This window comes from Zootoca vivipara, chromosome 12 (genome assembly GCF_963506605.1).
Source record: "Zootoca vivipara chromosome 12, rZooViv1.1, whole genome shotgun sequence".
NCBI classification, from domain to species: domain Eukaryota; kingdom Metazoa; phylum Chordata; class Lepidosauria; order Squamata; family Lacertidae; genus Zootoca; species Zootoca vivipara.
Window position 1 is genome coordinate 27,435,815 of NC_083287.1, and position 14,431 is coordinate 27,450,245.

Sequence of the window (14,431 nt, forward strand, 5' to 3'; positions counted from 1 at the left end):
TTCATTTTCATATATACTGAATATAATAGAACTAATTGATTCAATAGCATTTACGTCCCCTACCAGGTCCTGTGTTCCACTCGATATTACCGTAGGTTAAAGGTCACCAGCTGTTTTAGGGCACATCTACAAATTTTGTTATGACCGGAATGCACCCAGTCTATGTTAGCATGACTGAAGTCACCAATTACTAAAACATTTCCTCAATTGGAAACCTCCTTGATTTAATTATCCATCTCATATTCGTTTTTCAGAACTTTACTATGAATATTCAGAATAGACTGTGTTGAAACAAAATTAAAAAATTCCTTCCAGTAGCACCTTAGAGACCAACTAAGTTTGTCATTGGTATGAGCTTTTGTGTGCATGCACACTTCTTCAGAAAGCTCATACCAATGACAAACTTAGTTGGTCTCTAAGGTCCTACTGGAAGGAATTTTTTATTTTGTTTTGACTATGGCAGACCAACACGGCTACCTACCTGTAAATAGACTGTGTGTTTGCCATGTGCCAGATTTCCCCCCCATGCAATATGTCCTTTAACACAATGAGTTCCCTTGGCTTAAATTGTGGAAAATTGTGGAAAAAGCATAAGTAGTTCTCTCCTCCCCAGCCCCATATTAAAATTCAGGGGATTGAGGGGGCTGGATCTCCTACAAAATAAGCTTGTCTGTTTTTTCTATCCATACATACTCTTGAAGTGAAATTTCTATACAAAGAAAGTGGTATGTAAATAGCCTTTCTTTTTTAAAATACATGTAAACTAAACACACACACACAATTTTAAACACACAAGCCAAGATTTGAAGAGTTGCATTAGGTGTGTCCATCAGCTTAGGCATTTGCAATGGGACTTAACACAACCTTTCAAATAGTGGGCCCTTGACCCAAATTGCAAACGACTTTTGAAAGCCCCTTTCCCCATGATATGTGGGGATGATGTTCAAAGTAGATATGGGAACCCAGATGGTAGTGTTAGAAACAGAGATATGAAAGCTAGAAGTTAAATGGCACCTTAAACCTAGGTTATGGGCGCCACAATGGAGTGTCTAGGCACACTTTCTATAACAAAAATACAAAACTGAAAATGAATGAACTGCAGCTAAAATCTTATGTTCATTTTTCACATAGTCTAGTCCTCATCTGAAGAATGCAAAAAACAAACCCATACTTACCGTACCCTGCCCGCCCCCCCTAATATTCTTATGAGGGACCCTTCTCTAGTCTTCAGGGAGTGGCTGGAAGTGGGGAGGCAGAAAAAAGCGCCTCCTTTTCTTCCAGCGGTGGCAGTTTTAATCTGAAATCTTAGGCTCAGTACTGCACCCAGAGCTCAGAAACTGCTCACATTAATGAAATTCCCTGTCGCAAAATGCATCTAGAACAATGGGAGTTTCGAACACTGCCAGTTGGGATGTAGAACTAGGTGAGATGGTTTTCTAGATCCTGACCAAAACTTATAAAGTGTATGGCTGACCAATTGTATTTTATTTTGATTCTCTTTTTGAGTTTGTAGAAGTAATATCAACATACCTTAGTTAATATCTGCATTTTATTTATTTTGTTTACTCTTGGCGTACTCTAACTTTAATGTTCCCCTTTAATGTGTGCACATTCAAAATTTTGGACATTGTGGGAAAAGGTTTCACTGGCAACCATTCTTGCCATTAAAAGTGTTTCCCATCTGAATATCAGCTGCCAAAGTATGTGGTATCCAGCAGAGCAGGAGGATGAGGACATAGTTTGCAATGAAGCTGAACAGTTTGCACTTCCTAGCAGTGACACCAAACATCAATCTTTATAGAGACAGCCCAGAACACAGGAAAATAAGAACCCTTTACAAAAAGAAAAGAACAAAAGGAGAATTATCTTCTCCCTTTCATTCTCATTCCAGTTGTTTCCTCTTCAGATCCTTTCAGAACGAAATATATTCTCCCAGTGACATTTCAGATTTTTATTAACGCAACTTGAGTTATAAATGTATGCACTCCACAATGTAAAAAATGCTTTGATTTCTTTAAATGTTGGCTTTGCTGTTGATATTAGTCTATGGAAATGTATTCTTGGACTAGTAGAGGAGGAGGAGCCCAGCTGCAAAAGTGCCATCAGAGTGCTATTGTGTCTACATGGGCTTCTGATTTCACAGCATCTGAGGCTGCTACTTTAAACTTTTAGTAAGGGTTTGAGGTGTTGCAGGGAAGCTCATCTCCTGTTTGTTTGTTTGTTTAGTTTGGTTTCATTCAATTTTGTCCGGTAATGGGAACAGTGTTCTTCTCAGCATGTGAGTAACCTATTTTGAAGTGGATTCTCCCAGAAGGGAGAAGCTGCATGCTTTGCCTGCAGTTGTTCAATCATAGGAAATTAAAACAGATTCCTTCATCAGTTGCTGTCTGGTTATGTGTTTTTAATTTTAAGTGCTTGTGATCTTTGTAAAATACATGTGTAGGTTAGGGACTTTTGTGTGGGAGGGACCCTATTCCTGCCTTGTCTCTGTTCTTCTCCACTTCAATTCAGGGACATAGGAAGCAGCTGCATATTGAGTGGTACCATTGGTGCTTTTAGCTCAGTATTTGCTGGCTGGGATTTGGGATTCTCCTTGTCCTGTTCCTTCTGCTCCAAGAATGTGTTTCATCTTTCCTTGTGCATGCCAGGGATAATGTGTTGAACTTGGTTCAGGAGTAGGAAGATGTCATCATGCACTGTCCAAAACCACCTTTCTTATTTCCCTTTCCTAGCTGCCACCTGGGTTAGAGCTTCTTTAATAATATGCCCTTACCTTGAGCAAGAAAGGAGGTATTGGCAGAGAGAAGGCTACATGGCTCTCTGTGCTCTGTCACTGCACAAAGCTGCCTGCCTGCCCCCTTTCCAAGGGGTGGGGCTGTAACTCAGTGGCAGGACATCTCATTTGCATGAAGGAGGTCCTAGTTTCAACCCCCAGCATCTTCAAATAAAGCTGACAGAGACCCCCCCCCCTAGTCTGAAACCCTGGAGAGCCACTGCCCACCAATATGGATAGTACTGAGTTAGAGGGACCAGTGGTCTGACTCACTATAACAGCTTCCTGTGTTCCTACTTCTCAATTGCTCCGTGCTTCAGTATTATAAAACAAAATGTTGGAGTGTGATAGAAGAATTGATGTTTGTGAAGATGGATGGACAGACGGGCCAGAGATGCTACCAAAATTCTTCAGAAATTTTTGGTGGAAATTTTGGTGGCTTTGGTGATGTTTGTCTCAAAGAAGAGGAGATCATTAGAATTCCTGAAATTATTTGCTCATTTTTATTAAATGCCAAATAAGAGAAGGCTTTCTGACTTACCAGCGCTAAAGAACTGTCACTAGGAACATGGCCCATGGAAGACACGTGGTAAAAGAGGGTTCCCAAACAGAGGTTTGCCCCCAAGCCCAGTTTTCACAGGGGTAGCTATGAAAGGTAATCACCTAGCAAAGCGGTGGATGAAATCTTTGTGAAGAAAGGTCTGAGCTGCCCACCATTTCTCTAAGTCAGGATGTCACATGTCTCCTGCCAAGTCTCTTCATATGCAAGATGGGTACTTAAAATGCCTACATGAAGAACATGAGGAGAAAGAGCCAAGGTTCTCCAGCCCATGAGAGGGGAACGTACCTCCCAACACCAGGGTATCCAGGTCCCTTTCGAGAACCAGGGTTCCAAGCTGAGATCTTCTATGAAGCTGACCAGCCTTGGTGATTCTTTGTGAGTAAAATTGAACAAGGAGTGTAGTGAATAAGCAAGTTCAGTTTTAGAGCCACAGTGCTCAGGTTTATTTTATATTATGTTTTGACCTTCTGCTTCCCCCCTAAAAGGTTTCTTAATTTGGCTGTGTTGGTTGCCAGTCTCAGCGTTTTGGGATCCCTACATGCCTAAACACTTGGCATTCATGCTACTGGGAGTTTAGGATTGGAATTACAATCACACTCTTCTGAGGTCTGGGAGTGACTCGGAGAGAAGTGAATGTTGCCACTACACTCCAAGTAAACCACAAAGGTGCAAGTTGAACTGAGTGCTAGGGCACTGGTTCAGAACTTTTTGAAAAGTAATTGCTTTAGAGTTCATCCAAGGTTCCCTTCCATCTGGGGCTGAAAGAGTAATTGGGAGGGTGGTGGCAGTAATGCCAGAGAGTAAGGCCCACTGGCAGCACTGCAGGGCTGTTGTGTTACAGTTGGGCAATGAAGTGGGTGGGGAAAGCTCTCTTGGGCACTTCTGTCTTCATCACAGTCTTGACTTTGCTAGATGGGTGCTTATTAGAGCCTTGCATTGGATAGGAAAAGGAAGTGAGTTATTTCCAATTGTGCAAAAAAGAATTTGTTTCATTTCCAAATTTGTCTACAGTGGTATCTAGTCAAGCTCACCCATCACTAATACCACCACCACCCCCCAAGCCTCAATATGATGCTTACTAACTAATACAAACAAATCAAAAATCCTATTGAAATAATGTGGCTTTTTGGACATGATTCAACTTAAAAAGCATGAATATGTATTACTTAAAAAATAAAGCTGTTGTAGACTTGAAGGGCAAAATCAATATGGATTACATCCTCTTAACATAGGCTGTGTACAAGATACCTTCAGATTTTACTGCAGGAGGGCTTGGCTGTCTCTATTTTTCCTGGACGAGGCCTGCACTACTTTTTGCTTTGGAGATTTCTTCCCACATTGCCTCAGATCAATGGTTTTTGTTTTGAATTTCTAGAATGCTTGTGGATCTTCTCTGTGGGAGTGATTGCTTTGCTATTCAGATGGTATGGCAGAAGACCAGGCAGGGGTTTCTGGCACACGTACATATCTTTGAGGCAGGTTTTGCACTAGCTTGCTATAGTTCTTGGCATGTATATCCTGGGAACATTTTCACTGATTTTTCTATTTGATCCTAAGTTAGCCCACTCACTGAATCATTTACAGACCACACAAGGTTATAAATTTTTGAGTGATGGGAATGAGAATGAATGGAAAAATCATATTAGAGAAAGAAAAATCAGTAAATTGCCAGTTTCCCCTAAAATAGTTCATATATTAATACATTTTTCCTTCAACATTATGCAGTTGTGTTAAAAGCATTTAAGGGCAAGCTATGTCACAGAGCCTATGGCTTGCCGATCAGAAAATCGGTGGTTCGAATCCCTGTGATGGGGTGAGCTCCTGTTGTTTGGTCCCAGCTCCTGCCCACCTAGCAGTTTGAAAGCACGAAGTGCAAGTAGATAAATAGGTACCGCTTTGGCAGAAAGGTAAACAGCATTTCCATGTGCTCCTCTGGTTCGCCAGAAGCGGCTTTGTCATGCTGCCCACATGACCCGGAAGCTGTACGCTAGCTCCCTTGGCCAGTAAAGCAAGATGAGTGCCGCAACCCCAGAGTCATCCGTGACTGGACCTAACGGTCATGGGTCCCTTTACCCTTTACCTTTTGTCAATATGATACATTTACGTGCAGCTCCAGACCTTAAAATGAGGATATGGGGAGAAGCCAACAATTGGCATTGGATCACAATGGATTTCAACCCTTATCCTTTACTACAGCCAGCCTCCTACCTGAACCCACCAAATGCCTTACTCTAGCAGTCCTTAACACAAAAGCTTGGTAGTGGAATATCTTGGCAAGCTCTCCCATAACATTTTTCTTTTATTGCAACAAAAAAGGAGGAGCAGCTTTGGTGTGTTCTGCTTCAAGTTACCCTATGGGGTTGACTGCTGGCTACTTGTTTCAGTTGATTAGAGGGCTGGAAGAAAATATTAACACACTGGATACTGAAGGAGCAGAAATGAAAAACAAGGAAGTTTAAGTTATTTGGTTTTTTTATTATTTAAGAATGTATCAGTTGATTTTTGATACTACATCGCAATAATGACATACTTAGCAACATTTTAATACAAGGAATGGAAGGGGCACTCTTCAAGGTAGTATACCAAAGGCTCTTTCAAACCTTGTGCCACTCTCATCTCTGAAAGTTGGGACACCTAGAGAAGTGCTCTAGTAGCAGATCTTGGAGTTTGGGCAGGTTTTTATAGAAGAAGGCAGCTCTTTAAATACGCTGGTTCCAAGTTATTTAGGCTCTGGTGCATGCCAGTAATTTATTTTTCAATGACTGGCTGACCATTATTAAGGGGAGAGAGAGAGAGAGAAGAGAAGAGAAGAAGAGAAGAGATGAGATTTATGCGGCTAGTGTATCTGGATTTTGCATGTGACTTTTTAGTTCATTTGTTAAAGGAAGACTATTACGGAAAAATTGTATTTGAAATTGAGTCTTTAACCACGTGTAACATTTGTAAATGTGGAAAGTTGAAAATAGTAGAATGAAATGTTAATGAAATTACGTTGTAGTTTGCAGTGGTGTAACTATTTCCTTTGTCTTGCTGGAAGAAAGTGTGTTTGTAATTTGCTTAAATTCCCCTTCCCTAGATTCAATGTTTTTATTTTTGTTTTTGATCATGGGGAGAATAAGTTATGTTAGTTGATTGACACTGGTGTGCTTTCTATCCTTGTAGAGACACCTTTTGTATTTTACAATGTGTTGGCTACAGCTGTGTATTTTGTAGTAATAGATAAAACAGGCTGCCACCTGTGTCTAGGGCTGTCCAGGAATGAGTGTGACTGTTAAAATTCTTCTAGGCGTGATCACTGCTCTTCATTCATTACTTAATCTTAACTGTTTCTTTTTAGAAAGGAATTCTATATTGCAAATACATAGCAGAGTGAAACTTTGGTTTAGCGCACATTGTCAATATATTTGATTAACATCAGTATTTATCCTGCCAGTTAGAGCCTGATGGATTTTTTTTATTTCATTTTTCAAATAGGACACGGTATATATTCCTCAGGCTAATCATTAGTGTTTCTGTATACATATACAGCTCGACACTTGGCATATATTTCAAAATGAAAATAGATCTAATATATATGTATAGACAACAATATAAAGTACTACTATTTTCCATGAAACCACATCTGCTCCCAACGTAATTAAATTGTTCATCTTAAAATAAGAGCTTGTATTACAGTTAACTTTCTAAACTCAAGAGAGTTATACTGGCCTTTATTGGTTGCTTTTGCAAATTCTTCTCTCAGAAATAGGTCTTTAAAATGAGCTTTTAAAAGACAAGTCCACCTTGGTATATATTTTAATCAAATAATCAAACAATATATGTTTTTAAGGTGGAAATATGTTTATAAGGTACAGCAGTGGAAGTTTTGATGGCTATTCTCATTGATCAGTGGGTTTCCTCTTAAGCAGTAGGAACCTTTTTCTGTAAAAATAGCAATCAGAGGCTCAGTGTGAACATAGTTCTGTCCCACCTGTGCAAGAATTCTGGGCTATGTTTTTTAAATTACTCATTTCCACAACCAACTGTTTGATGTATTTAAGACAAAGAACACGATTTGGCATTGTTCTCACTGGTTTCTTACTCTTTAATTGAATACTTGAGCTAGTAATAAAATGGACTTCTAGTAATTATTTTTGAATACCATTTAACCTTAAGTTAAATGAATGTAGAATGTAAAAATCATCATGGATTCTCTTCCTTGAACTTTTCACAATGACTGAGGGAAAGAAGCAAGATCCAGTTACTGTACTGTGTTTGTACAGCTGTATCTCATTGAGTCAAGGTTTGTGTTACACACAGTTTGTGATAGGAAGTATATGCTTTTAAAACAACTAAGGAGACAGATCTTTAACCTCCACCCTTTTTAGATTTTTTTGTTCGCTCATTTAGCTTCTGTCATGGTCCTAGGAAGTATTTCAAATACAAATTATTGCACAGTATTGTAGTTTGCACGAATAACTCATCCCCTAGTGCACTCATTAGGAAGGGTGGATTAAGATACTCATTTCCCTGAAGAATTGGTTTAAGATACTGTGTGCTTCAAGAGAAGATGAATTTTCAGAAACGATTTCTCAGGTTGCATGTTAGGGATATTTTCCTGATGGGCCAGTTAAATAATAGTTTTTCAGTACTGCTGATGTAAGGATTTTGAGAAGCTGTGAACACAGTCTGGGATAATTTAAGTTGCATCCTATATTATTAGCAGGTCATAATTTGTTGGCTGTCATATGCTAATATCTAACTTACAAGTAGTTTGCAATTTCTCTGGTGTCTTGGAATGAATGACCTGAAGATTCATTAACATATTGGATTTGGTAAATTTGATCTTACGGGTTAATCATCAGTCCTAAAATACTTTTGGCAGTAGAAGATACCACAGCATTGATGTTCATAATCATATACTTATATAGTGAACAAGATCCCAATTTTTGCCAAATGTAACTTAATTGTTTAAACAAAAGTTTACCTTCCCATTGTTACTAAGTAGAGTTCATCTGGCTGCCATCCAGTCAACTTTCACATTATCAGCAGATTTATGTAAACTTCATTCTTTGAAACACAGGTGACCTAAGATTTGTTTAATTTTAACAAGACAACTACTAGACTCCACCACCCACTTTCACTTTATGATGCATTCAAGACACTCCAAAGAGCCTCAGGCTATACATCTGATGGCCATGAAAGAATTTGTCTTTTCAGTTCTTCTTGCCAAATTCCTTCTCAAAACTGTCCCAAAATAGACATAGATATCTAAAATTCATAGCAACCAGGCTACCTAGACTATTTTAAAGAAGACAGGGTCCTGATATATTTTGGCTATTGATAGTGAGGCAAGGGGCATAGATGCAATCAGTATGCATATGGATGGCTGCTGATTGGTGGGTGCCTGCTTCTCCATCTCCTTAGTAGAATTGTAGGAGTGGAGGCCTTGATCAGCCAACCAGGCACTTAATCATCAGCTGAGGGCTTCTGACCTCATTCACCATTACACTTAAGAATGGAAATAAACAAAACAAAATGAACAACCCCCATAATTCAGCCTGGACACTAAGGTCCACCTCCTAGGTTCTTCTGGAAGTTCCCTCACTGTGAGAAGTGAAGTTACAGGGAACCACACAGAGGGCCTTCTTGGTGGTAGCGCCCTCCCTGTGGAATGCCCTCCCATCAGATGTCAAGGAGATAAAGAACTACACAACTTTTAGAAGACATCTGAAGGCGGCCCTGTATTGGAAGGTTTTTGTCGTTTGACATTTTATTATGTTTTTATATTCTGCTGGAAGCCTCCCAGAGTGGCTGAGGAAACCCAGCCAGATGGGCGGGATATAAATAAAATTATAATTATAATTATAATTTTAATAATAATAATAATAATAATAATAATAATAATAGTAAATTATTTATACCCCGCCCATCTGGCTGGGTTTCCCCAGCCACTCTGGGTGGCTTACAACAGAAAAATGAAGTAAAATAATCTATTAGACATTAAAAGCCTCCCTAAACAATTATAAAAATTATTATTAATTATGCAAAATGTGTAAAATTCTCATGATATCCCTTGACAGCAATATTATGTTCAGGGAATGATATAGAAAAAAAGATTACAAGTAATCAATCAATAAGATTTTATTCGACCGTCAGTCAGAAATAAACATTTATTCATACAAAAATTAAAACATCTAAAGATTACAAGTAAAGCATTACTACATAATAATACACTTACTCTAATTTAGCTTATATTTACTGATAAATAAGATTATATCTAATTGTGCACACAATCTCCCAATTTCTCTTAAAATATGTCCTAAAAACCCTCCCAATCCAATTTCCTCCCTTTACAGTTTATTTCTGTACGTATTACTTCAGCTCTTTATATAGGTAACCTTTCTCACTTATATTAACCCCACTGAGGGGTCCATTAGATATTCTCTCAATCATGTGGGAGCCACTTAATTTCGAGCAGTACCTACATAAGTAATTTGAATTATCAAGGCACTTGGGCAGGGTGATTGCTTCTTTCTTAAGAACCAATGAGACCTAGAGTGTTCAGGTCATTTCTAGTGCAATTATATGAGCATTTCCTCAAAAGTAAATATTGCTTTATTCAATGGGTGTTCAGTGCATAGGATTGTAGCCTCAATCATTTTCCTAGCTGATATCCTATGATCCTGAGAGAATGTCTAAAGGGATTCTAGAATTAGCTGATTTTGATGTATAAAAGGGGACCAGGACAGAGACACCGAGTTCTGCCCAACATTGGGGGAAGGGTTCATTGTTTGCATGTGACATTAGATTTGCGACACACACATGTGACATCATGTGCATCGTGAGGAGGCTGTGAGGCTCGCTGCCACTACCCACCCCCTCGCTGCCCACCCCCTCAAGATTGGAAGGAGCTTAGCTCTGTTCCCACATAATTTGGGGGCGAGATTGAGGTGTCCTCAGCTCCATGGAGTTTGCACCTATGGACTATGATAACTGATAATATGTTCTCAAATCTTACATATCCAATCAATCACTGTCCTCTGCAGGTGAGCACCCCCTGCAGATACCACCTTCTCAGGAGGTCAGTTCCATAATATGTCCTTTGTTTACTGGTCTTGGCTCCTTTGAGAAGAAGGGTGGGATATAAATTTAATTAATCACCATCATCATAATTTCTGAAATATGTGTATCACATGCTAATTTTTTATTAATTGTGATAGTTACTTGATTATAGGAACAAAATGCTTTCTTCTCTATTCCAGGGCTCACATGAATTATTTGTCTTTTCAGAAATTAATTTATTGTGGGCAGGACACCAAGTTCATCACAGTTCTGAGGACTATAATTTATTCACAGCATTAAGGCAATCCATCCTGCAGAAGTATGCATCTTGGGTATGTTGCATAAAAGTTACACTGTTGTGCAATAAAATAATGGCTAAACACGTGCGTCAGCCATCAACTTTAGGGATATCAAATCTATGACTTAAGCTTTTTTCAAAAAGTAATTATTTATTAAAATGCTTTATTTACTTTAAACTTCCATTTAGATTCTGCTTTCTCTATATCTTAAAGATTAATATATTTGACATAAGTAAATAAAATGAATTCGATACTTAAGTGCAATTGTAACATTTCTATTAACTAAAATTATAAATGTTGAATTAACAATGAATTAATTGATTTGTACATAAAGAGAATTGTTTTAAATCATCTTGAAAGCCTATATATATATATAGTGTGTGTGTGTGTTCTAAATAAAATGTCCCAAAACTACTTTGACAGGCAAGCAAAATTCTTACATTTTGCCCCAGTCTAGGAAGTGATATCTACATGTAGGAAGGCAGGAGGCTTTGCTCTTAAGTTCCTTTGCTCTAAAGTCCCTTTGGTTGATTGGGACATTTATAATGTGTGGTGCTTCTGTGTTAATAGCATGGGTGGATGCCCATAACAAATAGTCAGGGCTGTGCACGTGGGTCCTAGCACTGGATTAGGGGCTGTAGTTGCTACACTGTTCAGGTGCTTGGTGCTTCCAATTCACACACCGTAAGTCACCTAAAGTTAGGAAGTGAACCTTCCTTTTAAAATGTAACTAAAAATGTACTAATACATAGCCATAAAACCTGACTAGCCTTGATCACCAGCCAAAATTTATGGTTGTCACTGACCATGTGCAGTGGAAGGATCTTTGCTGTGATGTCACAGTATTCAGAATGCATTTGAACGTGCGAAGTGATTGTAAATGCAAGTATCTGTTCTCCTCACCTGGCTCTGAGTTTCTGATGGTGGGGTTGCCCCTGTGAAAAGGCTCAGAAAGCAGTAAGTTGAGGTGGGGGGGGGCTTTGATCCTCTCTGAGGTTAAAGACATATGGAGCCCAATCCTATGCATGTTTACTCTGAGGTAACTTCCCCACTAAGTACAGATGAATTTATTTCCATATATAATTCCCAGGCTGCAAAGAATTGCAACTTGAGTTTCATTTCTTTGTCCTACATTAATGTGCATAATTTCTCTTAACTATTTAACATGATTTACTACTTACTTTGAAAATTCTGCCATTCAGATTCTATTCATAAGAAAAAGAATTAACTGCCTTGTGGTAATTATATATGAGCAAATAGTATGTAACAGCACTGCTGAGTCATAGCTGCCAAGTTTTCCCTTTTCTCGCGAGGAAGCCTATTCAGCATAAGGGAAAATCCCTTAAAAAAAGGGATAACTCGGCAGCTATGTGCTGAGTATTTACTTGCAGTCAAACTAATGAAGAATGACATTAGATGATTTTACAAAATAATACTAGTTAAGAAGCGAACATATGACTAATAGGAGATCTCTGGCTTCTGTTTCATAGCAAATGTTTGTGGTCTCCAGAGATGGGTAGCCTGCCATGTTCAAACAATTCCAGTTGAGATGCAACAGTGGGTCTTGTTTTGGATAAATTTGGCCATCCCAGAATGGAAACTAATTAGAATTGCCACAGCCTTTCCCGTGCTTTTGGGGAAAAAAGCAACGTGCTGTAATTTAAGCATTTTGCATCTCACTAGAATACCTTCCTAAATTCTTTACTTAGAACCTCTTTGTGTTACAAGTGCAGTGAAATAAGACTTGGTTGGATACAAACCCAACTGCTGACTTTTCTGTCATTGAACGTTTCAGATTTTCACCTGATGACATTAATTGAGTGGAGACACATGAATAGTTGGAAAAATATTATGGACATTTCCAATCCACTAGGAATTCATCCTTAGAATTTTGGCTGGTTAGCAGTTCCATGGCAGAACAGCAGTGAAGGGAACAATTGAGTTAAGCAATTTAAAATAATGAAACGTGGCAACCATTTTAGTTATAGCACATCTTTATCCATACTAAGTTTCAAGAAAACATATTTCAGAGTATGATGGTATGTATCTAATAACCAGAATAGCAACCAAGGGAATTGCAATGGGTACATTTTCTCTTTGCTGGCTTCTTCCATCTTTGTTATCTCAGGCATGTCTTGAATGTGGAGTTTCCCATAATTCTTTTATTAGATGAATAAAATTATGTCTATTATAATTTGGTTGATCCATTTGTGAACTTGTCTTCCTTAATTTTCAGATATTCTACTTGCCCATGGCTCTTTTTATTCCTCCCTCAGTGTATGCTGTTCATCTCCAGTTTAATCTGCTTTACCAATTCTGGATACATACAGAGGTAATTTAGGATCTTAAGCAATGCCTAAACTCTTAGTCTGGAACTGTGTCTTGGAAATCTACTGGTAGCTGATTTATTGTGTAACAGAAGTATTTTTCTGATTTCTTTAAAGAGAAACATATGCTCCCTTTATTCCTTATTCTCTCTCTCTCTCTCTCTCTCTCTCTCTCTCTCTCTCTCTCTCTCTCACACACACACACACACACACACACACACACACACACAGAGGCCATTTGGTCCCAATTAGTTTAAAATATTTTAACTTCAGCATATCAAAACAACGTACTATTTTATTACTATATTTTTACACTTTTTAATTTAATTGCTGCAGCACAGATAGGCTTTATATCTGAGAAAGACATATCAATGAAAAGATTTTCAATGATAATCAGATCATTTAACAATTAAAATCATGACCAAATTTTGTTGTTGGCCTCCATTGTCCTAATGATTAACTGCTCATGAAAGTTTCGTGTGAACATTGTGTGCATTTGAGCACATATTTGTTAGTCTCCTGTGTTGATAACTAATTACTCATCATGCTGTTTTGTAAACTTTGTTTCAAGGATGTATGTGCTGATCAGAGCCAGCCTGATGTAGTGGTTAAGAGCAGTAGACCCATAATCTGGGGAACCGGGTTTGTGTCTCCGCTCATCCACATGCAGCTGCTGGGTGACCTTGGGCTAGCCACACTTCTTTGAAGTCTCTCAGCCCCACTCACCTCACAGAGCGTTTGTTGTGGGGGAGGAAGGGAAAGGATATTGTTAGCCGCTTTGATACTCCTTCGGGTAGTGATAAAGCGGGATATCAAATCCAAAACTCTTCTCTTCTGCTGCTGCATGCAACAAACTATTTTGAATAGCCGTCACCCCATTAATCCTAGAATAAATAATTATCCTATACCACAACTGTAGCATATTACATTACAAAGCACTTAGTTATTTTCAGTTACGTAGCTCACAGATTGCTGTGAGGAGGCCATACATAGTTATACAAACGCTTTCTCATCCTGTTTTCAGGTTTCCTGTGCATATTGCTTTGGCTTACTTGCTGTGCAGTTACACTTGGCCTTTTATGTATAATATAGCCTCAGCTTTTAAAATATTATAAATCTGAAGGTTATACTACACTGGTCTGCTAGTTATAATAAAATACCAAAATCACAATGGGCTGTTAGGACAAATAAAGCAGTCCTGCTTTTTATAAAGAAAAGGGTCCAGGTGTTATTGTGACAGAACTAAATGTAATTTTGTTCAGATGTTGCTGTTTGACAGATGTGAATTCTACATTATATTTAATTAAGTGTTCTTCCATTACAAAATGCCTCTCTCATCTCAAGGCTACCTCTATTGCAACATTAAATTATGCGTTGCTGCCCTGCATGAAATTCCCCCAAAGAAAATATTTAGTTTAGATAAAAG

At 38.4% G+C, this 14,431-nt stretch overlaps 1 protein-coding gene across 2 annotated transcripts in view; it reads left to right on the top strand.

Moving 5' to 3' along the window:
• Positions 1–14,431, top strand: part of AGMO (alkylglycerol monooxygenase) — a 121,722-nt gene that overhangs the window by 34,833 nt on the left and 72,458 nt on the right. For both annotated transcript variants that reach the window (XM_035130284.2, XM_035130283.2), the window contains exons 4-5: positions 10,608–10,711; positions 12,915–13,010. In XM_035130284.2, coding sequence (XP_034986175.1) covers positions 10,608–10,711; positions 12,915–13,010 — 200 coding nt within the window. The remainder of the gene's footprint in view (positions 1–10,607; positions 10,712–12,914; positions 13,011–14,431) is intronic.